The sequence below is a fragment of the Aythya marila genome (assembly GCF_965140915.1).
Source record: "Aythya marila genome assembly, chromosome: 30".
In the NCBI taxonomy this organism is placed as follows: Eukaryota; Metazoa; Chordata; class Aves; order Anseriformes; family Anatidae; genus Aythya; species Aythya marila.
In genome coordinates, this window is record NC_139071.1 from 666,362 (window position 1) to 692,206 (window position 25,845).

At 63.1% G+C, this 25,845-nt stretch overlaps 4 protein-coding genes across 4 annotated transcripts; 3 read left to right on the plus strand and 1 right to left on the minus strand.

Annotated features, from left to right (window-relative positions):
• Positions 1-170: 170 nt before the first annotated feature.
• MYO1A (myosin IA) lies at positions 171-7,011 on the plus strand (the record flags this gene model as incomplete). Its single annotated transcript, XM_082781265.1, has 28 exons — positions 171-293; positions 437-552; positions 732-826; positions 922-1,026; positions 1,122-1,168; positions 1,274-1,337; positions 1,417-1,515; positions 1,607-1,710; positions 1,812-1,959; positions 2,036-2,154; positions 2,258-2,344; positions 2,431-2,496; positions 2,601-2,705; positions 2,988-3,050; positions 3,250-3,450; positions 3,664-3,890; positions 3,967-4,167; positions 4,258-4,351; positions 4,519-4,668; positions 4,869-4,937; positions 5,199-5,285; positions 5,548-5,622; positions 5,723-5,857; positions 5,943-6,049; positions 6,126-6,258; positions 6,328-6,480; positions 6,557-6,684; positions 6,885-7,011. The coding sequence occupies 28 exons, from the start codon at positions 171-173 to the stop codon at positions 7,009-7,011; spliced, it is 3,228 nt and encodes a 1,075-aa protein (XP_082637391.1).
• A 2,965-nt stretch (positions 7,012-9,976) lies between these two features.
• Positions 9,977-10,937, plus strand: TAC3 (tachykinin precursor 3; the record flags this gene model as incomplete). The annotated part of the gene is made up of 4 exons (XM_082781213.1): positions 9,977-10,078; positions 10,159-10,267; positions 10,355-10,384; positions 10,509-10,937. The coding sequence occupies 4 exons, from the start codon at positions 9,977-9,979 to the stop codon at positions 10,613-10,615; spliced, it is 348 nt and encodes a 115-aa protein (XP_082637339.1). The 3' UTR covers positions 10,616-10,937.
• Positions 10,938-10,946: 9 nt separating this feature from the next.
• Positions 10,947-18,709, plus strand: ZBTB39 (zinc finger and BTB domain containing 39). Its single transcript, XM_082781211.1, has 2 exons — positions 10,947-11,452; positions 12,672-18,709. Exon 2 carries the CDS (start codon positions 12,775-12,777, stop codon positions 14,911-14,913), a length of 2,139 nt encoding a protein of 712 aa, XP_082637337.1. The 5' UTR covers positions 10,947-11,452; positions 12,672-12,774; the 3' UTR covers positions 14,914-18,709.
• Positions 18,705-23,706, minus strand: ACKR5 (atypical chemokine receptor 5). The gene is made up of 3 exons (XM_082781212.1): positions 23,618-23,706; positions 23,315-23,462; positions 18,705-21,833 (listed from the first exon to the last, which is right to left on the minus strand). Exons 2-3 carry the CDS (start codon positions 23,322-23,324, stop codon positions 20,731-20,733), a joined length of 1,113 nt encoding a protein of 370 aa, XP_082637338.1. The 5' UTR covers positions 23,325-23,462; positions 23,618-23,706; the 3' UTR covers positions 18,705-20,730.
• Between the last annotated feature and the right edge of the window lie 2,139 nt (positions 23,707-25,845).

Here is a 25,845-nt window from a genome sequence, read left to right on the forward strand (position 1 = left end):
GGCTCCTCGCTTCCCCAGCACCGGTGGGCAGGAGCCGGGCGTCCTGCGACCCCCCCCCAGACCCCACAAAGGAGCACCTGGTGCTGGGGCTGCTGAGATCCGGCGGCGTTTTGGGGAAGGGTCCGCAGCCCCCACCTGCTCTGCCCCAGGTGCCCCGGAGCCACCCGGCCATGGAAGCCACCACCACGCTGCTGGACGCCGAGGCCGTCGGGGACCTGGTGCTGCTGGACCCGCTCACCGAGGAGTCGCTGCTCCGCACCCTGCAGGAGCGCTTCCGCCGCAGCGACATCTACGTGGGCTTCGGGACGGGGCCGCGGGGGCTGGGTTGTGGGCTGGGGGGCTGCGGGGGGCCGTGCTGGGGTGGGAGGGGAGCGCCGGGGTCCCGGCTGGGTCCTGCCGGCCGTGCGTGCTCACGCGCCGTCCCGCTTGCCCGCAGACGTACATCGGGGATGTGGTGATCTCGGTCAACCCCTACCGGCCCCTGCCCATCTACACCCCCGAGAAGGTGCAGGAGTACAACAACTGCAACTTCTTCGCCGTGAAGCCCCACATGTGAGCACCAGGCACCCTCCTCGGTCCCACTAAGGGCTTCACCTGCACGGTGGTCCCAAGGCTTTGGGGGCTGGGGGAGTCAACTCAGGGCAGCCCCACAGCCACAGCCGGGGTTCTCAGCACCCCTTGAAGGTCCCTGGGTTCTCCCCAGCCCCCTTCTGACCCCTGCTCACCCCCAGCTATGCCATCGCGGATGATGCCTACCGCTCCCTGCGGGACCGGGACCGGGACCAGTGTATCCTCATCACTGGTGAAAGCGGGGCTGGCAAGACAGGTAGGGGCTGGGCGCCCAGCGGGGCCTTGCGGGGCTGCAAGGGGGCGGTGGGACGGGCAAGCACGGTCCTGGTGCCGATGGCCCCTCTCCTGCAGAGGCCAGCAAGCTGGTGATGTCCTACGTGGCAGCTGTGTGCAGCAAAGGAGAGGAGGTGGACAAGGTGAAGGAGCAGCTCCTGCAGTCCAACCCCGTGCTGGAGGGTAAGCGCCTCGCACCCTGCACCCATCCCGGGGCTCGGCTCAGCCTCCCCGACACCCCCGGACCACTGCTGCATTTCCCTGTCCTTCTCCTGCAGCCTTTGGAAACGCCAAAACCATCCGCAACGACAACTCCTCCCGCTTCGTGAGTGACCTGGCAGGGGGTGGCGGGGAGCGGGTCTGGGGGCGCGGGAGCAGGGCTGCCGCTCTCTGCGGGGTCCCCGGCCCTGACCCCAGCCCCGTCCCTCAGGGCAAGTACATGGACGTGGAGTTCGACTTCAAGGGCGAGCCCCTGGGAGGGGTCATCAGCAACTGTGAGTACTGACTGACTGCCCCCCCACACACCCCGGGGTCCCGGCCCCGTGCCACGGTGACGCTCACCCCTCCCTGCAGACCTGCTGGAGAAATCCCGCATCGTCCGGCACACCAAGGGCGAGAGGAACTTCCACATCTTCTACCAGCTCCTGGCCGGCGGCTCGGCACAGCTGCTCCGTAGGTCTGGGCCCCCAGCACGGGGGGCTCGGGGGAAGGGGATGTCAGGGGCTTGGGGGGGCTGTGGCTGAGCCCCCTCTGCCCCCCCCAGAGCAGCTGAAGCTCCGCCAGGGCTCCCAGCACTACGGCTACCTGAACCGGGAGAAATCCAGCCTGCCTGGCATGGACGACGCAGCCAACTTCCGTGCCATGCAGGTACCGCTGGGGAAGCACGGGGGCTGGGAAACCGTGACACCCCCACCCCCAAATGCCCTGGGGCCGTCCCCATCCCCTGAGCTGCCCCTGCCCGTGCCCAGGATGCCATGGCGGTCATCGGCTTCTCGCCCGCCGAGGTGACAGCGCTGCTGGAAGTGACGGCCGTGGTGCTCAAGCTGGGCAACGTGGAGCTGAGCAGCTGCTACCAGGCCAGCGGGATGGAGGCCTGCAGCATCGCCGAGCCGCGGGGTAGGACCTGGGATGGGACGGGATGGGACAGGATGGGATAAGATGGGCCCCCCCACTCAGCCCCAGCCCCACACAGAGCTGCACGAGATCTGCGAGCTGATCAAGCTGGACCCCGGCACGCTGGAGCAGGCGCTGTGCTCCCGCACCGTGAAGGCACGGGATGAGACCGTGCTCACCGCCCTCAGTGTCTCCCAGGTGAGCGGCACCTCTCCCCCTGCCCCGTCACCCCCCCGCTGTGGGCTCGCACCCTGGGAGCTCCCCCGGGAATCTGCTGCGAGCCCTGCTCCCCTCGCCCCAGGGCTACTACTGCCGGGACGCACTGGCCAAGAACATCTACAGCCGCCTCTTCGACTGGCTGGTGAACCGCATCAACACCAGCATCCAGGTGAGCGCTGGGCACTGCCCCCCCCTGGGCCCCCTCCCCTGCCCAGCCGGGGCTGGGACGTGGCTCAGCACCCCGCCATCTCCCAGGTGAAGCCGGGCAAGCAGAGGAAGGTGATGGGCGTCCTGGACATCTACGGCTTCGAGATCTTCCAGGTGAGCGGCAGGACCCACCTGGGCCCCTCCTGCTGCTGGAGGGAGCGTGGGGCAGGGCTGGGGGCTCCAGCACGGACCTGCCACTCGGGGCCCTTCTCTCGCAGGACAATGGCTTTGAGCAGTTCATCATCAACTACTGCAATGAGAAGCTGCAGCAAATCTTCATCCTGATGACCCTGAAGGAGGAGCAGGAGGAATACGTCCGAGAGGTATCCCTGGCTCATGTCACTCAGGCTGGATGTGGCCCTGAGGAGCCTCAGTGGGACAGGGATGGGGAAGTGCCATAGACGGCTCCGCAGCACGTCCCTTCCTCACCCCGCTCCCTGCCGGGAGAGGATTCAATAGCAGGAAGGCAGGGAGGGATTTGGGATCCCTGTCCCCACAATCGGACATCCGGTTCCTGCCCCACATCAGCTGGGGGGTGTCTGTGGGGCGGGATCCACGCAGCGCGTGTCCAGGGGTTCCCGTGTCTGACCCCCATCTGCTCCCAGGGCATCAAGTGGACACCAGTGGAGTTTTTTGATAATGGCATCATCTGCGACCTGATCGAGAACGTGAGTTGCTTCCCACCAACATGTGGGGGGTCTGGGTCGGGGTCCCAGCTCCCCTCCCTTGTACCTTATGCAAGCTGGGGCTGAGCCTGGTGTGGACCCCGGCTGGGGTGGTTTGATGGAGCCCCCGGTCTGTGCTGGTGGCGTTTTTTGGCTCTGGGCACAGCGTGGGCTGGGGCTGACACTGTCCACCAATGCGCAGAGCAAGTGCGGGATCCTGGCCATGCTGGACGAGGAGTGCCTGCGGCCCGGCGTGGTGAACGAGGACACCTTCGTCACCAAGCTGAACCAGCTCTTCGCCACCCACAAGCACTACGAGAGCAAGGAGACGCAGAACGCCAAGCACGTCACGGACCTCAGCCTGCCTCAGCGCTGCTTCCGCATCCACCACTACGCTGGCAAGGTCTGCGGCACCCACGGGCACCCGCAGCCCCGTCCCTGGGTGCAGCCTGGGCACCCCGGTCTTCTTCCCAGTTTTGCGTGGGAGCTGCCTGCGGGGCTGGGCTGGGGCAGAGGCTGCGGTGCCTTCCTCTGTTGCCCGCTCTCTCCTCCCTGAGTGCTCCCCTGCCCACAGGGGTGGCAGGACCCCTGGCGCTGACCCTTCTCCTGCACCCAGGTGACCTACAACGTGACGGGCTTCATCGAGAAGAACAACGACCTGCTGTTCCGCGACCTGTCGCAGGCCATGTGGGCCGCCCGGCACACGCTGCTGCGCTCCCTCTTCCCCGAGGGTGACCCCCAGAAAGTCTCCCTCAAGCTGCCTCCCACCGCCGGCTTCCAGTTCAAGAACTCGGTGGCGACACTGATGAAGAACCTCTACTCCAAGAACCCCAACTACATCAGGTACCGGCCCTGGGGGGACCCCGCGCACCAGGCACGTGGTGGGAGCCCCCCTGTGCCCACCGCCACCCTCCTGCAGGTGCATCAAGCCCAACGACACCAAAACGGCGATGCTCTTCACGCCGGAGCTGGTGCTGGCACAGATCCGCTACCTGGGGCTGATGGAGAACGTGCGGGTGCGGCGGGCGGGCTACGCCTTCCGCCAGCTCTACAACCCCTTCCTGCAGCGCTACAAGATGCTGGGCACCAAGACCTGGCCCCGCTGGTCAGGCAGCGACAGGTATGGGGGGCATCGGACCGGAGGCGCATCCCACAGCCCCACAGCTGTGGGGTGGAGAGGTCTGAGCAGCCTCGTGCCCTCATTGTGCAGGGAGGGGACTGAGGTGCTGCTGTCAGAACTGAAGTTTCCCCCGGAGGAGCTGGCTTACGGCTACACCAAGATCTTCATCCGCTCACCACGCACTGTGAGTCCAGACAGAGGGGGACCCAGTGCAGGGCAGGGTCTGATGCAGGGTGGGGACCTGCCCCACAGACCCCTTGCCCTGCTGTGAGCCCCGAGCGCATTGAGGGGGCTCCTGGGTGATGTTGCAGCCCCCAGAGGCTCCCTGCAGCTCGCCCTCACTTTCTGCAGCTCTTCGACCTGGAGAAGCGGCGCCAGGAGCGCATAAATGAGCTCGCCACCCTCATCCAGAAGATGTTTCGGGGCTGGCGGTGCCGGACCCAGTACCAGCTGATGCGCAAGAGCCAGATCATCATCTCCGCCTGGTTCCGGGGCCACGCGGTGAGGAGGGGGCAGGCAGGGGTCCTGGCTGCACTGCGCCCTCCCAGTCTTCCTCCCGAGAAGGGGAGATGTGGCAGGGGGGAGCGGTCTGCACCCCCAGCAGCCAGCCTGGAAAGCGAAGCCCAGGCTGGGCACAGGGGTAGGGTCCCCAGGTGAGAGCCCCCCTGCTCACCCTGCCGCCCCCACACTCCCCCCTGCAGCAAAAGAACAAGTACAAGCAGATGAAGCGGTCGGTGCTGCTCCTCCAGGCATACGCACGGGGCTGGAAGGTGAGGGCTGGGCACCCTGCGGGCTCTTGGGGCCGTGCTCCGGGGCCGGCGGCTCTCCCAGCACGGGCAGGGGCAGGGGGCACGTGGTGGGGGCGTGGGGGGCTCCGCGGCTCTGCCATGCCCTGGGGGACCAGGCTCATCCCATCTCTCTCCGTCTCTCCTTCCTCCTCTCCTGCCTTTCTCTCCCTCTCGCTCCCTATGTGTGTTGGTGTTTCTCCCTCCACCTCTGGGCTCCTTTGGGCTCTGACTGTCCCGCTGCAGTCTCGCAGGCTCCTCCGGGAGCTGAAGGTCCAGCGCCACCACCACCTGGCCGCCAGCACCATTTCTGCTTACTGGAAAGGGTACAAGGTAACGGGGCCAGCCCCCCCACGGGGCCGCGTGCCTGTGAGCTGCTCTGTCCTGCTGTCCGTCCGCTGCGCCCAGGGCTGTCTGTCTGTGTGCCCTGGCCCACCCTGTCGGGCTGGGGCGGCTGTCCTGTCCATGCAGGGCCAAAATGGGGGGGAGAAGGTTGGGGAGGGGGGAATGCAGACTCATCCCAAGGGGACCTGTGGAATGGGGGGGATGCGGTGGCGAGGTCCCGGTGCCCGCGCTGACGGCCGCCTCCCCACAGGTCCGCAGGATGTACCGGAGATATTTCCGCTCCGACGCCAGCACGCGCCTGGCCAACTTCATCTACCGGCGGCTGGTGAGCAGGGCAGGGGGAGAGGGGGCTCGGCGCCTTCCTGCCCCCCAGCTGTGGGGCTGGGCCCGGGGACCTCCCCACCCACCACCATTCCACCCCCCAGGTGCAGAAGTTCCTCGTGGGGCTGCAGAAGAACCTCCCGCCGATGTCGGTGCAGGACCGGACCTGGCCCCCAGCGCCCTACAAGTTCCTGGCGGGCGCGAACCAGGAGCTGAAGAACATCTTCTACCACTGGAAGGTGGGCGCACTGGGAACGGGGCGGGCTGTGTGCTCCCCGTGTCCCTCTGCACCAGCGGCACTGCATCGTCCCCGTCCCTTTGCAGTGCAAGAAGTACCGGGACCAGCTGACACCGCAGCGGAAAGCCCTGCTGCAGGCCAAGCTCTGCGCCAGCGAGCTCTTCAAGGACAAGAAGACGCTCTACAGCAAGAGGTGCCGCCTCGCTGGGGGGCTCGGGGCTGGGGAGGGGGGTGCGGGGGTGGCACCGGCTGATGGCCCCTGTCCCCAGCCTGCAGCAGCCCTTCCAGGGCGAGTACCTGGGGCTGACGCAGAACCCCAAGTACCAGAAGCTCCACGCCGTGGCCAAGGACAAGCTGGTGATGGCTGAAAGCGTGATGAAGGTGAACAGAGCCAACGGCAAGGTGAGCCCCGTCCCCATCCCCGCCGTGCTGGGGGGGCTGCAGGGCCACGCTCACCACCAATACCCACAGACGGTGCCGCGCCTGCTGCTGCTGACCACCGAGCACCTGGTCCTGGCCGACCCCAAGGCTGCGCAGCCCAAGACCGTGCTCAGCCTGAGCGACATCCGCAGCGTCTCCGTCACCCGCTTCTCCGACGGCCTGCTGGCCCTGCACCTCAAGGAGGTACCGTGCTGCCGGGGGGCCGGCTGGGGTCGGGGGGGGTCCAGGTGGCACTGACCCCCCCCCCCACACCCTGCAGACCTCCACGGCGGGGAACAAGGGCGACCTCCTGCTGGTCAGCAGCCACCTCATCGAGCTCATCACGCGCCTGCACCAGACCCTGATGGCCGCCACCTCCCAGGCCCTGGCCCTGCACATCACAGACCAGTACGGGCGGGGCCGGGGTGGGGCCAGAGGGGGGTGTGGCTTGGGTGGGTGGGGTGGGTGTGGCTTGGGTGGGTGGGGTACATGGGGTGGGGCTCTGGGTGGGGCAGGATCGGAGGCAGCTGATTGGGCAAGAGGGGAGGGGTGGGGCAGGGTGTGTCCCCCCTAAGCCCCGCCCCCTCGCCCCCCCCCCCCCCCCCCAGGTTCTCCACCCGCTTCCAGAAGGGCGACGTGGCCATCACCGTGGTGGAGTCGGCCAAGGGCAGCAACGACGACATCCCCGTCTGCAAGAAGCGGGGCAGCCACAAGATGGAGGTCCTGGTCCACTGAGAGCCCCCCCTGCCCACCGGGCACCTCCCCTCCCTGCATCGCCCCCACCCCACTGGGCCCAGCAGCAGAACTACCACCGCCCCATTAAATGTGTTTTCTGGTGTCTGCACGCGGGTGGTGTCCTGGGGACGTGGCCCTGTTTGCGGCACGGGGGGGACCCAGGATGCGGCAGCGCGGTGCTGGGGGGGGTGGGCACAGCCCAGCCCAGGGACGGAGCCCCCCCAGCCCCTCGCCTTTCCTGCCGCCTGATTGCGGCGAGCGCTCGGCTCAGCGGTGATTGGAAAGGCCCCAAATTGCGGCCACTTTTCCCATTAAGTGGGAAGGAGGCTCGCTCGGCTGCAGCCGCAATTTCTGGCCGGCCGCAGGCAGCTGGCACATGAGGTCCCTGGCGCCTTCCCGCCTGCGCTTACCACCCCCGTCTCCCACCCCCCCGTCTCCCACCCCTCCTGCGGTCAGCCTGCCCCTCTGCAGGACCCCCCACGGCACCCCCCGTCAGTGCAGAGCCCCCGTTGCTCCCACGCTGGAGCCACCTTCGGGGACTGAGACCACGGCCAGAGCCATGCAGGGGGACACCAAGGAGCCACCGCACGTCCTTGCTGCAGCCCTGCTCCCGCAGGTCCCTGTGCAGCTCCGTGCCCCCCCCTTCCCCTCACTGCCTTTTCTCTCCTGCACGCGTCAAAGCTCCGGGAGAGGGATTTTTTTCCTGTCCCCACACGTCACCCGCGTTAACTTCGAGAGCTGACAACTCCCCGTCACGGCGGCAGCAGCAGCAGCTCCCAGGTGGGCCTGGAGCGAGCGGCGCGCTTTGCTGTGCACGGGCTGCATGTGCGGGCACGCGTGCCGGGGCACTTGGGCAGTGCGTGCACATGCAGGGGGCACGTGTGTGCACGGGGGTGCCTCCGAGGGCTCGCCGCGCTCCCCATGCCCCGCAGGGGCTGTGCCACCTCCCAGCGCAGGGACCCCCCCCCTCCCATGCATGGAGAGGGGCCAGAGCCGTAAACAAGCCCGGGGCACCGCTGCTTTTCGCGGCTGCTTGGCACCACACAAGTAGGTGTTATTAATTAATTAGGCTGTCTCTGGCCAGGCTCCGATTTAATTAACATCCCCGGCACTGCAGATGCTGCCCTGCCCCGGGCTGTGGTGCCACGTGAGCCACCGCGCTCCCGCTGCCGCCTCCCCTCCCGTGGGGCTGCCACAGCCGCCTGTTGAGGGCTGGCATCCGTGGCTCGTGCTGGTTGCCAGAGCTGGGCTCCCTCCGGTCCTTCCCATCCCATCGGCTTCCCCCCATCGCCCTCTCCATCTCGGCTCGGCTGTGGGGCATTTGGTTGTGGGGGGTTTGGTTGTGGGAGGCTGCTCCCTCCAGTGCTGGGGGGAGCAGGATCGAGCCTGGAGGCAGAGCTGGGCCGTGCTTGGAGGGGCCAAGCCCCCATCATCCTGGTCACAGAGGGGCTTGGGGAACACGGCCACACATGGGGTTGGATCTAGGGCTGCTGGGACCCCTGGAGGTGGGTGTGCTGGACACAGACAGCACAGGACCAGGAACGGGCAGGTGGGGAGAGCCCCAGGACAGGACAGGAGGCACGGGTGGGCTGCTCAGGAAGAGAGTGCCTGTGCACCTCTGTGCATGCCATGCGGCCCGTGTCCTTGCACACACCTGTGTGTGCATCCCAGGAGCTCAGCCATGACCCACTGCACCGTGAGCCCTCCCGGAGCCTGCCTGCACAGCCAAAGCACTCACTGGTGGCTCTGCCAGTGTGGCAGCACTCTGGAGACAAGGACTGGTGTGCACACACGTGCCAACAGGCTGTGGCGTCTTCGGAAGCGTGTCCCACCGCATGCATGACGTGTGCAGGGCCGGGGGTGCGTGGGCACGGCGCTGGCTGCGTGCTGGCCCCGTACCCCGCGGCGGCACGACGTGGCGGGGAGCTGGCAAGCCCACGTGGGCGCGCTTGGGCCGCGGTGTGACTGTGCGTGTAACGGGTGTCACGGTGCCTGCGTGGGCGTTGAGCTGCAGGGTGGGGGTGCCACCCCCCGCGGCCCCCATTGGCGGCTCTCCTCTCGCCCACCCACGCCGTGCCACGGGCAGGGCCCCTTATTTAGCTCCGCGCGGCTGACAGCGCTGGGGTGCTTCACCTCCAGGCTGAGCGTGCCCGAGAGCCATCGGCACAGCCTGCGGCCGCTGCCCGCTGCCTCTCGCCGCTCCGCAGCCACCAGAGGCGAGGGACGCGCTGCCCGCACTGCAGCTGAGGGCTGAGCAGGTCCCCGAAACCCGTGCCAGGTACCCTGGGGTCTCCTGGAGAGGCCGCTGCCTCCGCTCCTTGCCCAGCGTGGGCTGGGGGAAGGTGAAAGGGAGCTGGAAGCTGCAGCAAGAGCTGGGCTGGGAGGAGAGAGGGGTGAAGGAAGGTGGGGAGGGCTTGGGGGGTCGCTGGAAGCCTGGGGCTGGGACCTTCCTGGGGGGCTATGGCTGTCGGAGGGTGTGTGCGTGTTGGTGTGGGTGTCTGTGAATGTGTGCAAGGCTGAGTGGGTGCCTGTGATCTCTGCGTGTCCGTGCTCCATCCTGCCTGCATTTCCACCACCCCAGCTGGCGTGTGGCGGCACAAACCCGGCACAATGGGCACGAGTCCTGGCACAGGACCCCCAGCTCTGCACTGCAGCCATTCTCTCTCCTCCCCAGCCCCCCCAGCACCTCTGCAGTACATCTCTTGCACTGCAGCCCCCCACCGTGTCCCCCTTGCCCCCCCACCCGTTTTTCTTCATGCCCCCACCATGCCGCAGCCCCCCCAGCTGGAAAGGGCTGGGGGGCGTTTGCTCGACTGCTCCGGCAACGCCGGCTGCCCCCGGGTCCCCATCTCTCGTTCCGCTGCTTTCCCCTCCCAAAACCTTGCCCCGGTCCGCGCCGTACAGGAGGCGAGGGGCGACCCCGGCCGCTGCTGACCCCTCCCGCAGGTCGCCCGCCCCGGCGAGGATGCGGAGCCGCGCGGTGCTCGCCCTGCTCGCCCTGGCCCTGCCGTTCGCCCTCGCCCGCTTCGCCGCCGCTCCGCCGCCGGGCCCCGCGCTCCGCTCCCAGGTAGGGCCGAGCCGTCGGGGCGGCCGTCGGGGAGGCACCGGGCGGCCCCCGCCCGCGCTCACCCCTCCGCTTCCCCGCAGAACGGCCCCGGCCCCGAGCCGCTGCTCCCGGTGCTGCCCTGGAGAGCCCGCGGCAGCCCCGGAGCCGCCTTCGCCGCCCTGCTGCAGCTGCTGCGGGAGGAGGACGCCGGTGAGAGCCGGGGGGGCGCTCCCGGTCCCGGTCCCGGTCCCGGACCCCGCCCCGACGGCAGCGCTCAGCCTCCCGCCTCTCTTCCAGGTCCCCCGGCCCTGGCATCTCCCCAGAAGCGTAAGTCCGCTCCGCTCCGCTCCCGGACGGTGCCAGCCCCTCAGGGGCGGCCGAGGGGGGGCCCCGGTGCGGGCACGGAGCGGGGCCGGGCCCGGTGGGAGCTGACGCCGGGCTCTCTCCGCAGGGGACATGCACGACTTCTTCGTGGGGCTCATGGGGAAGCGGATGGCGGAGCCCGGTAGGGCGGCGGGGGAGGACCGGGGGGCTGCGGAGCCGCAGCGGAGGGGCTGACCGCAGCCCCCCTGCTTCCCAGGGTCCCCCCCGGACGGCCCCAGAGCCGCCGGGTCCCAGCGCCGGGCGGCGTGAGGAGGGACCGGGGGGCGGCGGCGCCGGGACCCCCCCGCCGGGCTCCGTCCCGGGCATCGCTGGGGGGGCTCCGGGGGCCGTGTCCTGGCGCCTCGGAGCGGGCGGCGGCTGCGGGGCCAGCAGGGCACGGAGGCGAGCAGCGACTGCGGAGCCGTCGTGGGAGCCCGTCGGGGCCGGGGCCGAGACCGGGAGCGGGGCCGGGACCGGGACGGGAGCGGGGCTGGGGGCGGGAGCGGGGCCGCGCTGCCGTCCGCGCTGTACGGGCACCAGAACCCAAACATCGCCCCTCGCCCTGGCTCGCTCTGTGCCTCCGCTGCGCCTCGACGGGACCCGACGGGCCCGGGGCGGCCCCGGGAGGGACACGGGGAGGAGACGGGGAGGACGCGGGGCGGGGAGGACACACGGGGGGGGGCTGCTCATGGGCTACAGCGACCCCCACACACACCTCCCCCCCCCACATCCCCACATCTCCACCTGCCCCATCTCCCCTCGACGTCACCCCCAATGTTCCCTTGGCCGCCCCCACCTCCCATCCCCGCGCCGTTCCAGCCCCGTTAACCCCCCCCGGCCCCGTGTCCCCCCCCCCCCTCCCCCGCAGTTCCCCTCCGGGCCGTGGCGGCGCTGTGGCCCCGACGGCGGGGCCGGGCGGCGGAAGGCGGCTCCGGTGGCGGCCGGCGCGGGCGCTCGTCGCGGCGGCGGCCGGCGGAGGGCGGGGCGGCGCCTTTGTGTGAGCGAGCGGCGATGGTGCGGGGCGCCGGGCGGGTAAGGAGCCCCCCCCACCGGGGCCGCCCCCCCCAACCCCGGGGCCGACCCCCCCCGGGGCCACCCCCCACACCCCCACCCCCCCTACCCCCCGGGGCCGCGCCGCCCCCCTCGGTCCCCGGCTCCCCTCGCCCCCCCCCCCCATTCCCGTTGCCCCCCCTCGCTTTCTACCCCCCCTCACTTTTCTGACCCCCCCCCTTCCTCTCTTTCTGACCCCCCCTCGGTGTCCCCCCCCCCACGGGTTCCCCCCTGACCCCCCCCCACGTGGTCTCCCCCACCCGAAATCGCGGCAGCGTGGCCAATTCGGGGCTGCTTGGTGCCCCCCCCCCCGGTGTCTCCCCCCCCGGTTCCCATTCCCTCGGTGGCAGATCCGTGCCCCCCTCCCCTCGCCCCCCTCCTCCTCCCCCCATTGCCCGGTCTCTTCCTCTCTCCCCCCCCCCCAGCACCCCGGATTGGGGGGGACCCATCCTCGGCTCCCCCTGCACCCACAGACCCCTCCCCAGCACCCCAGGGTGGGGGGCACACTTCCTCGGCTCCTCCTGCACCCGCAGACCCCCCACCCGCCCCAGGGTGGGCAGGGGGCTCCAGGCACACCCCAGCCAAGCACCCCCCAGCCTGCCCCCCCCCTTTTCCTTGCTATGGAAGCTGGCACCAGGGCGCTGGTGTGGGACCCCCTCAGCAAACCGGGCTTTTGAGACGCGCTTCGGCCAGTTCCCCTTCGTGTCCCCACGTGTCGGGGGCTTTCGGTGCCCTGGGTGCTGAGGGTGGGCTGGGGGCTCGTGAGCAGGGGGGAGGTGGCCAGGCTGGGGGCTGCAGGATGGGCCGGGAGGTGGCCCACAGGGGGGCCAGCGCTGCGGTGGGGGGCGAGACCTCTCCAAAGTGCCCCCGTGGGTGCGGGGGAGACCTGAAGGTGGGCGGCGGGCAGGGGTCTGCGAGGCAGCGGTGTTGGAGAGGCCTGGAGGTGAGCCCCCCCCCCCAGCACTCCGTGAGCAGCGGAGCCGAGTGCGGTGCCCAGGACACAGCAGGAGCCTTGGGGCATCGCTGGCAGAGCCGGCGGCTTTTTTCTTTTATTTGCTGATACGAGAGGGGCTCCGTTCGCCTCCACCTCAGGAGCTGGTTCCCAGTCGCTTGTCAGGAGGGGGGGGTGTTTGAGGTAAGACTGCCGCGACACCTCTCTGGCTGTAAAGGTGTTAAAGTTTTCACGTTTTCCTCTCCGCAGAGCCCCTTGCCCTGCCACTTTCTGGATGCCAAGCACCTCCTGCGGCTGATGAGGGCGTGAAGAAGCAGCTGAGCAGGACAGGGACCCCCAAGCAGCTGCTAAGATGGGCATGAGGATCAAGCTGCACAGCACCAACCACCCCAACAACCTGCTGAAGGAACTCAACAAGTGCAGGCTCTCCGAGACCATGTGCGACGTCACCATCTTGGTGGGCACCCGCTCCTTCGCCGCGCACAAGGCCGTCCTGGCCTGCGCCGCGGGCTACTTCCAGAACCTCTTTCTGAACACGGGGCTGGACGCCGCTCGGACCTACGTCGTGGACTTCATCACCCCGGCCAACTTCGAGAAGATCCTCAGCTTCGTGTACACCTCCGAGCTCTTCACAGACCTGATCAACGTGGGCGTCATTTACGAGGTGGCGGAGCGGCTGGGCATGGAGGACCTGCTGCAGGCCTGCCACTCGACCTTCCCCGACTTGGAGAGCTCGGCCATCCCCAAGCAGCCCTCCCTGGCCATGGGCGAGGGCCGGTCGGGTCCTCTGAGCAGCGCCTCCTCCGAGCAGAACCATTCGCTGGGGGAAATCCGGAGCGGCGGGGAGCATTTTGGCCCCGAGCGCGGTTACATCCTGCACGGGGAGGCAGTGGGCAGCTACAAGGAGGACGACAGGAATAACGCGAGCGAAGGCAGCCAGGCCCTCGCCCTGATGCAGCAGCAGCAGCCTCCCAAGACGGAGCAGGAACCAGATGTGGAGCAATTCGCTCCTGCCGTGAGCATGGCAGCCCAGCCCAGCCTGGGCAGCGTGAACGTCGTCGTTCAAACCACCACGAGCTCCTGCCAGCAGTATAAAGTCCAGAGCAACGGTGACTACAGCAAGGGCGGCTTCTTCACCACCGACGCTTCCCTGGACATCTCCACGGGAAGCAACTCCTGTCCCAGCAACAGCAACCACTCCAAAGAGCAGGGCTTTGTGCAGATGGATGAGCTTCAGCTGGAAGATTTGGGCGAGGACGAACTGCACTTCGAAGATGCCAGCGAGGAGCTGGGCCCGTCAGAAGAAGTCATTGAGCTGAGCGACGACAGCGAGGAAGAGCTGGCCTTTGAGAACGACAGCCGGGATAGCAAGGCCATGCCCTGCCAGGTGTGCAAGAAGGTGCTGGAGCCCAACATCCAGCTGATCCGCCAGCACGCCAGAGATCACGTTGACCTGCTGACCGGGAACTGCAAGGTCTGCGAAACCCACTTCCAGGACCGGAACTCCAGGGTCACTCACGTTTTGTCCCACATCGGCATCTTCCTCTTCTCCTGCGACATGTGTGAGACCAAATTCTTCACCCAGTGGCAGCTCACCCTGCACCGCAGAGAAGGGGTGTTCGACAACAACGTCATCGTCCACCCCAGCGACCCACTGCCAGGGAAGGTCGGCGCGTTTGGCGGGGGGTCCGGCTCGGAGCTGGCGTGCGCCGCCTGCGGGAAGCCTTTGGCCAAAGACTTCCACACCGTCCGCAACCACATCCTGGACCACGTGAACCTGAAAAGCCAGACGTGCGGCGTTTGCGATCAGAGGCACCTGAGCCTCTGCAGCCTGATGTGGCACGCCCTGTCTCACTTGGGGATCTCGGTCTTCTCCTGCTCCGTTTGCGCCAACAGCTTTGTGGACCGGCACCTCCTGGAGAAGCACCTGGCCGTCCACCAGAACGTGGAGGAGGCCCTTTTCCGCTGCCACTTCTGCGGGCAGAGCTTCAAGCTGGAGGCAGCGTACCGCTACCACGTCAGCCAGCACAAGTGCGGCGGCGGCCTGGACATCCGACCCAGCTTCGGTGACCGGCTCCAGCCGCAGGGCCTGCAGAAGAGGAAGCTGCCCGAGGAGTTCCTGAGCGAAGACCTGGCACTGCAGAGCCAGCCAGGCAACAGTAAGTACAGCTGCAAGGTCTGCGGGAAGAGGTTTGCCCACACCAGCGAGTTCAACTACCACCGGAGGATTCACACCGGGGAGAAGCCCTACCAGTGCAAGGTGTGCCACAAGTTCTTTCGCGGCCGCTCCACCATCAAGTGCCACCTGCGGACGCACTCAGGGGCCCTCATGTACCGCTGCACCGTGTGCGGCCACTACAGCTCCACGCTCAACCTCATGAGCAAGCACATAGGGGTGCACAAAGGCAGCCTCCCCCCGGACTTCACCATTGAGCAGACTTTCATGTACATTATCCATTCCAAAGATGCGGAGAAAAATGCGGACAGCTGATGGGGTGAGGCAGGGCAGGGCCAGCAAAGGAGCAAACGCTCGCGACAGAAGCTGTGGAGAAACGTCGCTTATTTTATTTAATGGTCAGGCGTCATTGATGGAATCCTCCTTTTCTATTTTTATTATTTTTATTTTTTTTTTTAATTTTTGGCCTTGCTAGGGCTTTTTAGATTGGCATTGTACAAATCAACAGCACGTAAGCTACATCACTGTTTCTGAGAAGTCCATCGTGTTTACTTACCTCTGATCCTGTTAGAGGCCAATGAGTTTTGTGTTTTTAGCATTTCTCACTAGGTTTTGAATCTAGATTTTTTTTTTAAAAACCTTTTAGCCCACTTGACTAGGCTAACCCTCAGTTTGAGCTTACCCACAAACTGATGCTGCTAAGATATTTTGACACCTGACCTCAGTAGAGAGGGACAGAGCTAGAGCAGGATGGTGCTGGACTTGAAGAAAAAGAAAAAAGACAGGAAAACAAAGACTTGTTCTAGGCATCACTGGGGTTCTGCTGCTATTGTGAGGAGAGTCTGTGTCACAGGATCGGCCTTGCCACCGTGGCTCCGCTGCAGGGGAGTTGAGCAGGCAGTGAGGCGGGATGCCAGGGGCAGGCGACGGAGGGCGGCTGGGGGCTCTGGGCACGTTGCTGCCGTGCCCACGATGCTGCTGCCATCTTCAAAGACCCCGTTTTTGGACAAAGGGAAAGGAAGGAGCCGGCCACCTCGTGGCAGGGAGCAGCCCGAACAGAGGGCTGCTCGGCGGGGATGGGTGCTGCGAGCAGGGAGGTCCCATGGAGGAATGGCCGAGCGAGGCAGGGCAGAGGCTCCGTGCTGAGGGATCGGCTGCTTCCTAGGAGGTGTTTTGCAGCCCTTCCTGGGATGACACTTCGCTGCGTCCCAGGGCGTCGTGTTGGAAGCTGCCAAAGAGCAGCGTTGCTGAGGCTGCGTGGTCCCGGCGAGCGAGCACAAGACAAAACCGTGGCCTTATCTCCCCGTCGGTGTTGTCGGGAAGGATGGAGCTCTGCCGGAGGCATGGCCCCTGCTGCTGCCACCACTGCCGCCATGGGTTGCCGCATCCCAGACGCGTCTCCTCGCTGACGAGTGCTGCAGAACGGTGTCGGTGCCGATGTGAGTCCGTTCACCTTCTGTCGTGACGCCGTGACCGTGGCGCGTGCTGGGGTGGCCGCTGGGAGCCGCGTGTGCTGCAGCGTGGGCTCCCGGGGCCGGCCCGGCCCTGCCGGCAGTGTTTACACCAGGAAGGGTGGGACCGGCTCGTTCCCATGCTATCCTGCTGTGGGGCAGAGGTGGAGAGGAACATATTTTTCCAAATACCACAGCGTGAGTTATAACTGCCCTTAGGTAACTCATACTACCTCACAAACAGGAAGCGCTTTCAAGCTACAGTCGTCGTAAATTGGGCTCCTGTGCTTCTGCAAAGATATGCTGTTACAAAACAAAACTAGTGATTTGCAAACCCTGTGAGATCACCCTGCTTCCCCCTCCGCTCGAAGGGGCAACCCGCAGCCCAGCGTGGTCCGGACGCGTGGTTCGTGAGCTAGGAATTCCTGGGGATTGCTCCCCCCGCTCCACTGTGGCCTTGGGCAAGTCACTTCACCTCTTTGCCTCAGTTTCCTCATCTGTAAAATGAGGGTGGTAACACTTGTGGTACCGACCTACCTCCCTGGAGTGTGCTGAAGATTACTGGCTCACATCTGCAAAGCGCGTGGAAGATGCAAAGCACCTCGTGAGTATTAACGTGTAGCATCCGAGGAGATGACAGCCTCCATCCTCTCCTGTCCTGCACCAGTCTCCTGAGGTACGATGGCCACCCAGCTGGGTCATTTTACTTCTGTCACAGCCTTCCCCATCAAAAGCAACTCTTCCTTTAGTCCCATCCAAGTCCTGTGGAAGGAGCTATGTAGCAATAGAAGGTGGGGGGAGGCTGAAACGTGTGGGTTGAGGTAAGGACAGGGAGATCTCCCTCCACTTGCCGTCATGGGCAAAACAGCCTTGGCTTGGGGAAGACTAATTTATTGCCAGTGAAGAACAATAGAACAGAGAGAACTAAAAGCAGACTAAAACCACCTTCCTCCCATCCACCCTCTTCTACCTCCTCCCCCAGGCAGTGCAGGGGAGCAGGGGCTGTGGTCAGCCTGCAATGCCTCCTCTCCGCTGCTCCATCATCATCACGCTCTTCCCCTGCTCCATGCGGGGTCCCTCCCATGGGATGCCGTCCTTCCCAAACCGATCCCAGCTCTCTGTGGGCTGCAGCAGCCTCCTTTGGGCCCGTTGCCTGTTCCCCCCTGGTCCCCTCCAGAGGAACTCTGCTCCCACACCTGGAGCACCGGCACGCCCTCCTTCTCCCACCTCGGTGTCTGCACAGGGCAGAGGCAGAGGAGCCGACCTCACTTGGGAGGAAAAAGGGAAGAGGAGGCTGCTGAGGGGTTCGCATCTTTTCCCCCGTTTGTGTTATGTTGGCCAGGTTTGGGCCAGCTGACTGCCTGCTGGAGGTGCCTAACGGGACTTGTCCGCTTGGCACTTCGGTGCCTGCAGTATGTTTACAGAGGAGAATAGGTACTGAGACGGTAGGTGGCTCGTGCGGGAGATGGGGAAGGTGTCTGTCAGCTGGAGCTGCTTCCCGAGTGCTGGTTGTGGGGGGCTGCCCGTGGCCTTGGTGCAGGACCCCCGGCAGCGAGGAGCCGTGCCCACCCTGCTGGCTCCAAGGGAAGAGCTCAGGAGCTGTTCTGGGGGCCGGCACCGTGTCGCCGGGGGGCTCGCTGGGGCACAGGGTCGCCTCCGTTGTCCTGATGGTGGCGAGGCATGCTGGTGGACGGGGCCCTGGCGTGTGGGGAACGGACGTGGTCTGCTCTGGAGGTTGTTATGAAGGATGTGAGGGAGGCTTGGGACCGCCGAGTCTTCAAAGCCTAGAGACCCTCCTGAAATGCCCCAGGAGCTGCAATGAGCTTCGGGATGCCTCGGGGCACTGGTGCATGGTAACAGCCTGCAGCCCCGTGTCTAGCTAAGCTGTGAAGCAAAAGCCTTTTGTGCACATAAACCAAAAAGAGAAGCTTTTACACTGAAACAGTAGCGGGCAAAGCAAGCCCACCCTTCTGAGCACAGGGACAGGAAAGCAAAAGCCCACCCCATCTTCTGCCGGCTGCTTTTGGTGTGTGGGTGGGGAGAGAGTGCTCAGGTCCCTGATGTTTGTGTCTTGGGTTCTTCCCTGTGTGGTCATGAATTATTCCCACGAGAAGCTGCCTGCGATCGGCAGCGAGCTCTCGTTTATGGAGGCAGTGTGGGGACGGGGCCGTGGCTGAGAGGGGCTGAGGGAGCTCTCCTCCCCTGTGGCTGGGGGGCTGCATGGCGTGCCCCACATCGGGCCCGGCCCCACATGGCCCCTCTGCCAGCCCCACCAGGCCTGGGATGGGGCCCCAGCAGCCCCCACGGCGCTGCGAAAGGTGCTCGGAGCTGCCTTGCTCTGACCCCTGCAATGCATCGCGCCGTTCTGGTTTGTCCTCCCCTTTCTTGAAGGATCCGGGTCTCTTAACAAAATAATTAAGCAGAAGAAAGAAAAAAAAAAAAAGTTGAATTGCTGTCTAACCTTTTTGTTAAGTTAATAGTAGGTACTGACCTCCTGATATTTAAGTGTTTACTATCTATTTGCTGTAAAGTTTTGTATATTTTGTAAACTTTCCCCCCAAATAGTAGATGTCTAAAATCGTTGTACATCGGGTTCTTTTATACTCCATTGTTCAGCACAAATTGTGGTTTTTATTTAGAATAATAAAATGAAAAATGTTGATCTCTTGTGCCTTGTTTCTCTGTTAAAAAAGAAAATAATAACAATTCTTTTTATAAAGATAGCCAGTGCAAGGAGCAGGTGCTGTACAAATTCAAGCTGGGGAGGAGGCCCAGGAGCAGCGGGTATTTGGGAAGTGCTAAAGGAACGTGCTGCTGGGACAGCTTCCCACGAGGGGACAGGGGAAGGCTGGGAGGGAGTCAAGGGGAGCTGCAGGACCTGCAGGGTTTTGGAGCCAGGTCTCTGGGTGAAGCTGTGGGTGAAATAATTCTGCCTCGTGCTGTCCGGGGGGAGGTTGTGAGGCTGCTCTGGCCTCCAGCGCTGTGAGCTGCAGTGCACAAAGTTGCAGATGCATTAGGAGAGTTTTCTTTAAAACAAAACAAGAGTTTAATAGGTCAAATGCCAAGTTGTACATGTTTAAGTAGCTGGAATATAGTGCTGTCCGGGTTATGTCATGTATCAGATGTCTTGCTATTGTGTGCTTATCTTCAGTTTCTTCAGTGAGAAGGAGAGGGCACGAGCAAAGGAAGCCCCGAGAGGGGTCGGGCCCGGAGCCGCGCTCAGCTGGCGGCTGCCTCCACATCCCCTACCAAAGGGGCTGCCCTCGTGTCGGGGGGCTGACTTCTGCCCTGACTGCTCAGCAAATATTTCTGTGACAGAGAAGGATTTGTCTTTTCCTGCCTGGGCCGGTCCCCTTCTGGAGGCGAGCAGGGACATCTCTGCGCAGCAGTCCTGGGGCGTGCAGCGGGGGAGCGGAGTGGCCCCCAGCCAGCCCCACGGTGACCGTGGGTCCGTGTCAGCCCGGCACATCCTGCCCTCCGCTGCTGGAGGCGAGCATCCTGTCCAATTTGCTTATGCCTTGCTTTTTTAAAAATGTGTTTCTTAAGCAGCTCAAGGCCTCCAGATTTATTAATTCCCTTCCAGCGGCTGCTGCTCCTTCACCTTCCCCTACCCAGGGCTTGACCTGCAGCATGTGACTGAGCAGAAGCCAGACAAGGAGGAACTTTCTCCAGATGCTCCACTTTCTTGCAGCCCGTACTCTGAGGATGTGTGCACATGGAAGTGCCGCAGTGCACACCTTCCATGCGACTTTGATTGAGAGGGAGCGCGTGTCAAGGACTGCCAGAGCCTGCCGGTACTTAGAAAGGTGCCCAGTGGCTGAGGAACCCAACACGAGATGCTTTAAAGGAGACCAGTGTTAACGAGCTGGGTGCAGTACGCAAACCAGGAACCCTAACTCGATTCTCCCCAGTCATGTTTGAAGGCAGACTTGCGCAGTGAAACCCAGTTCTACTTGTCCCTAATTTACTGCTGGGTTTGAACAATCGCTCTCAATGAGTTGCCGATGTTGAATGGTTCCTCCCCTCGTTAAAGCTCAGCTCTGTGTCATGCTCAGCACCTCTGGGTTTTGTTGCCTTCATTTCTGTAAAATCAGGCTTTCAGCTCCCTGCCAGGTGCTGCGAGGGTAGGTTTGTCTTTCAAAGGCATGAATTTCATCTTGTTCCTGCTCGGGAAAGCATCAGAGCAGAAGGGCAGCGTTCATCCCATACCTTTGCAGCAGGATATGCCCAGAGCACACAGGTAAGTGAAAGTAGGGGCTGTAGAAAACCCTGGGCTAAAGGAAGAGGGCAGCATGTTCCCCACCCTACATGGCTGTGGGGAAGATTGGGGGCTGCTGGAGTCAGGTCCCAGCACTGGGTTTGTGAGCAGGTTTCAGAGCAGACAGAGTACAAGTGTTCGGAAAACAGGAAATATCTCTTTCTCTTATTCTTTCGTTAGCTAAACAGATCCAATAGGGCAGCACATCAGAGGCGATGTGTCTGCAGCTCCCTGCACCATCTCATTTCATGCCTGGCACTTTGCCCTTGCCTTCAGATCACAGTAGGTGGCCAGCCAAGAAGTGTTGTTTAAAAGCAAAGTGTCTGCTTAGCACCAGGGAAAATAACCTTACTGACCGCAGTGAGCCCAGGGAGCTGGCCACCCCCCTGGGGCCAGCCATGAGCGGGCAGTCCAACATCCCGCTTAATTGGGCGGGTTGTTGTCCTTCGTGATGACTATGGAGTGCTGCGTGGTGGAGGAGGAGTTGTCTGCACCTTTCTGGCCGGCTAGGTCTTTGGGGATGTATTTCACCACGGCAGAGATGAGCTTGCTGCGGAAGTTTTTGCTTAGGAAATTGTAGAGGATTGGGTTGATCACGCAGTGGAGCAGGGTGAAGCAGTCTATGATGTCGTAGAAGAAGTAGAGGAAGTGAGCGAACGTGCAGTGGAGGATGATGTGGTTGCCGTCAAGGGTGAGCAGCGTGAGCGTGACGTGGAAGGGCAGCCAGCTGATGAGGAACACGATGATGTAGGCGTAGATGAGCAGACAGTGCTTCCTGCTCTCCGGCTTGGTGCGCTTCAGGAACCTGGCCGTCAGGACGTTGAAAACGGTGATGATGGGGAAGGGGATGAGGAACCCAATGGTGGTGGTGGCCAAGCTGACTGCCAGCGCCCACTCATCATAGGTCTCGAAGGGGGCCATGAAGATGCAGATGGGCTCTCCGGTGTTGACCAGCTGCATGTGAGCGACCTCCAGGAAGGGGATGGCTGCTGCCAGGACCCAGCTGCAGGCGCAGATGATGCGGCGTGCCCGGTGCTGGTGCTTACGCCAGAAGAGGGAGGAGCTCGTCAGGGACACGTAGCGATCCACGCTCAGGCAGGTGAGAAACAAGATGCTGGCATACATGTTGGCGAAGTAGAAGTAGTGCGTGAAGCGGCAGAGGAAGCTGCCCCAGAGCCAGGTGTAATCCAGCATCACCTCCAGCATCCAGATGGGCAGCGAGAGCAGCACGCCGAGGTCGGCGATGGCCATGTTGATGATGTAGAGGTTCACCAAGCTCTTGTTGCCCCGTGTCTGCCAGTTGACCCAGATGACGAGGAGGTTCTCCACCAAGCCCACCACGAAGATGACCAGGTAAAGGATGAAGAGGACGACGCGCTTGACATTCTCATCCAGGCTGAACTCGCAGAACGTGTAGGTGTAGTTGAAGAGGTGGAACAGCTCAGACCAGTTGTGGTAGTCCCCATACTCATTCGGGAGAGTGGGCGCTTCACTGGGGGCAGCGGTCATCTCAGCCATTCTGGTAGCTGCAAAGAAAGGGAGAGCAATGAACTGCGGAGCCCTTTGGTAGGGGCAGAGAGCTGCAGCCACGCTGGGAGTCCTCCCCCTGCCGGGCGCTAGAGCTGGGAAGCATCCGCACGCTCAGCTTCTTGGTGACTTCAATTTCTGCTCTTGGCCATCCCAAATGATGACTGAATTGCAGCACCAGGGAATGGGACACAGGGGTCTCACAAAGACCTAGCTGTGGGTGTCACACTATGAGACTTGCTTGAATTAAGCTTGTCTGGAGACTTGCTCACCAGGTCTTGCTTTATATCCCTCTGCCTCTTTGCACTGAGAGATGCTAGAGATCCCTCCCCCCCCAAAAAAAAATAATAAAATAATAAAATAAAATAATCCTATTTATAAGGGGCAGGAGTTTTCATTTAGACATAAGAAAAGATCAAAAGGGAAACTCAGATAGAAAATCTAAGCGGCTGCACAGAGTGGGGCAGCTGCAAAATAGAGAAGAATTAGCTGGTCTCTCCTGGCAAAGTTCAGTCACTGGGGGAGGTTCTGGAAGTACATATGTATTTTTTTTTAATCCTATGGAATTTTATTCCGATGGGTGAATTCCTACATCATCCCTCCAAAGATGCTGCATCAGCATTGAACGTTAACCTCACATCGCCAGCCGCAAGCAGCAGCCTCCCAGTCCCCCAGCTGTGTTCCCACTTCCATCCCTGTTGGACCACAGCCAGCAGTGGCCGTACCCTGGGGCACACGGTGCTGGGGACTGGCAGGTGGCAGAGACAAGGACCCAGTCAGGGCACCTGCAAGCCCCGAGGCTCAGCAACATCAGCGTGGGCATGGGGGCTGCAAGCCTGGGAGCCTCCCCTGCTGCTCCCTGCAGCTGCCTCCACGCCTCCCGCACTCAGGTTCCCCCGGCGCAGAGCTGGTGGGATCCCCGCTGCTGCCGCCCTGCCCTTACACGCAGAGGTGCACCCTGGTGCCGTGGTCAGGACCACGAAGCATGCAGGAAACCACAGCAGCAGCTGTGCCCCCACTGTGGTGTGCAGGTGCTGTGCAGCCCAGATCAGAACGCTCCCTCGCTCCTCCCTGCCGCGCACTGCACTGGATCCCCTCGGGGCTCCAAGTAGGTACCAAAACTATGAACTTAAGGGAAATGTAACAGCATCCTTTTATTGCCACAAGCATGAAAGCCTGTGGATCCCAGCATGGCTGCAGCTGCATGGCAAAGGTGCCATGGACCCTGTTGCAAAAATCCCAAGAGGACCCATCCCTGGGAATGCCGAGTGCATCACTGCACTGGGGTACCCCATGGCACCACGAGGAGCTCCACGCACCACAACCAGAGCCCCCAGAGCACCAGCCCCAGCCCTGCCCAGGCACTGTCACCCTCCTGAAAGCTTTGGCAAGAAGCCCATGGGACTGGAGCCTAGCTGTGCCCGGGGCTTTTGAATCCTGAGGCAGCGGTGGGAGAGGGGCACGAGGCGCACTGGCTCACCGGTGGGCATGCGGAGCAGCTGCACGGGGCGATCCTCGCGGCACGGCGGATGGCGTTTGTCTGGGAATGCAGGGATGCAGCTGCTGTAGGGCTCGGGGTGGGCTCCGGGATCCTCCCCAGCAGGAAATGACCATGGCAGCCCGATATCCTGAGACAGCCCAGCGCGAGGGGATGTCAGATGTGGCTTCCAGCCCCCTGGCTTGGCATGCACCTGAGGTCACGGTGTGCTGGGGAAGGGGAGCCTCAGGAAGGTGCCAGCATCAGCACCAGAGAGGCTCCGTGGGTGCTTCAGAGCCACCTCACCTGCTGCCTGCTCCATGAAGGACCTGGCAGCCACCAAGCTATGGGCCTGATCCTGCCCAGGGCTCGCTGGTGCTGTGGGCAGGGGGAAAATGAATCAGCTGGGAGCCCTGAGGGTTAGGGTGGGTTAGGGGGAATGTGCGTGCCTGTCCCTGAGGCATTGCTCAGGGGCCCTCAGGCTTTCCTTTGGGGAAAGAGCCCAAAATCAGCACACTGGGGACACAGCATACTGCTGAGGGGGCAGAGCAGCCACATCCCCCAGGGCACTGCCTCTGAGCCAGGATTTTAGGCTTGGGGGCAGCTGGAGTCGCGATTCCTCCTCAGTTGTCGGAATTCGCTGCAGATGGCTATCTCCACAGCAACACCTCTGGCCAGGCAGCAATTAATCAACCCAACATGATTGCCTGGCAGTTTTGCAGGGGAAGGGAGGGGGCTTTAGCCTTGCCCCTATGCTGGGGAGGGGGCTGATAGGCAGAACGTTTTGCATCGAGCTGCAAGTCCTGCAAAACAATTGCAGGAAATCTCCTTTTCAAGTGCAGACAAGACATTGTGATCAACAATCGGCTCGGAAGGAAGGCACGGCTGGAACAGGGAAGCATACGGCACTGATAAGTCGGCCCTTGCACAACAACAGGCCAGTCGCCAGCGACCCCAGCGAGCAGGTACCCCGGCCCCACAGGGTCCCAGCCTCTGTTTGCAAAGGGGAACTCGGGGTTTTGGTCTCACCCCCAGCACCGTGGGGTTCACTTTACCCCGCAGCTGGCACAGGGATGCCATGCTGTGCCATGGGCCGGGAGGCTCATCCTTTGCTGTGGCTGCACCTTCCCAGCAGGGCAGGGATGCGGTTTTGTTTCCATGAAACACATCATGAAACTGAGGCGAGAGGAGGTGAGCTGAGGGGAGTTACTGCCCTCTGCAAGCCCATGGGAAAGGCAGGAATTGGATGCAGGCCACACACTGCAGCCACGGCCAGCAGGGGCTGATGCTGAGGGGGTGAGGGGGTGAGAAGCTGGTCCAGCCCCAACAGCCCCTGGACTCTGTCCTGCCCAGCTGCAGCCGCGGTGCTCTGCCCTGCAGGGCCAGGCACCAGCATGAGGGCCTCGGGGGCATTTATTTGTTTTCATCTCCCTCAGATTCTAAGACTGGCGCATGTGATCCAGCTTTGATGGCACAAACACTATGCACTGTGGGCTGGCAAGCTCCTTGTCTTGGCATTTTATTTCCCAAGGGCTTAGGGAAGGACTTGTACTTGGAACAGGACTTGTATCCCTGTACTCAGCTCTGGTGAGGCCGCACCTTGAGTACTGTGTTCAGTTTTGGGCCCCTCGCTACAAGAAGGACATCGAGGTGCTCGAGCGAGTCCAGAGAAGGGCGACGAAGCTGGTGAGGGGTCTGGAGAACAAGTCCTACGAGGAGCAGCTGAGGGAGCTGGGCTTGTTCAGCCTGGAGAAGAGGAGGCTCAGGGGTGACCTTATCGCTCTCTAGAGGTACCTCAAGGGAGGCTGTAGCGAGGTGGGGGTTGGTCTGTTCTCCCACATGCCTGGTGACAGGACGAGGGGGAATGGGCTTAAGTTGTGCCAGGGGAGGTTTAGGTTGGATGTTAGAAAAAACTTCTTTACCGAAAGGGTTGTTAGACATTGGAATGGGCTGCCCAGGGAAGTGGTGGAGTCACCATCCTTAGAGGTCTTTAAAAGACGTTTAGATGTTGAACTTAGTGATATGGTTTAGTGGAGGACTTGTTAGTGTTAGGTCAAAGGTTGGACTGGGTGATCTCGAGGTCTCTTCCAACCTAGACAATTCTGTGTGATTCTGTGTAAAGACCAGACCTGTCTGTGAAGAGCAAAAGCATTGGTACACGCAGCAGGAAGGACTGAGTGACACAGGTGACCCTGCAGGGGCTGGATCAAGAGCAACCCGAGGGACCTAAGGCTTTCCTGGGGCATTTTAGGGCTGCCCGATCCCAGCCAGGACTTCCAGCTGCAGGAGCTGGTGGCATTTCCAAGCCAGCTGTGCTGCTGGGAGCAGGACACATGCTGGGGCAGGCAGCTTGGCTACTCCCGATCTCTGCTGGGATGCTTCAAGGCCACCGGCACCCAAACGTGACTGTCTGCAGCGAGCCCAAGGGGCCCCCACCCTCTCCAGGGGCCTGCTTCTCCCATTTGTTTGGAGATAAATGGGATAAGAGGCCGCTTCCTCTCCGGAAAGGCACCGCTCCAGGGCTCAGGGCAGGG

Bases quoted from the DNA above. Each gene is read 5' to 3' on its own strand.
- ZBTB39 (XM_082781211.1), top strand. From the start codon at position 12,775: ATGGGCATGAGGATCAAGCTGCACAGCACCAACCACCCCAACAACCTG.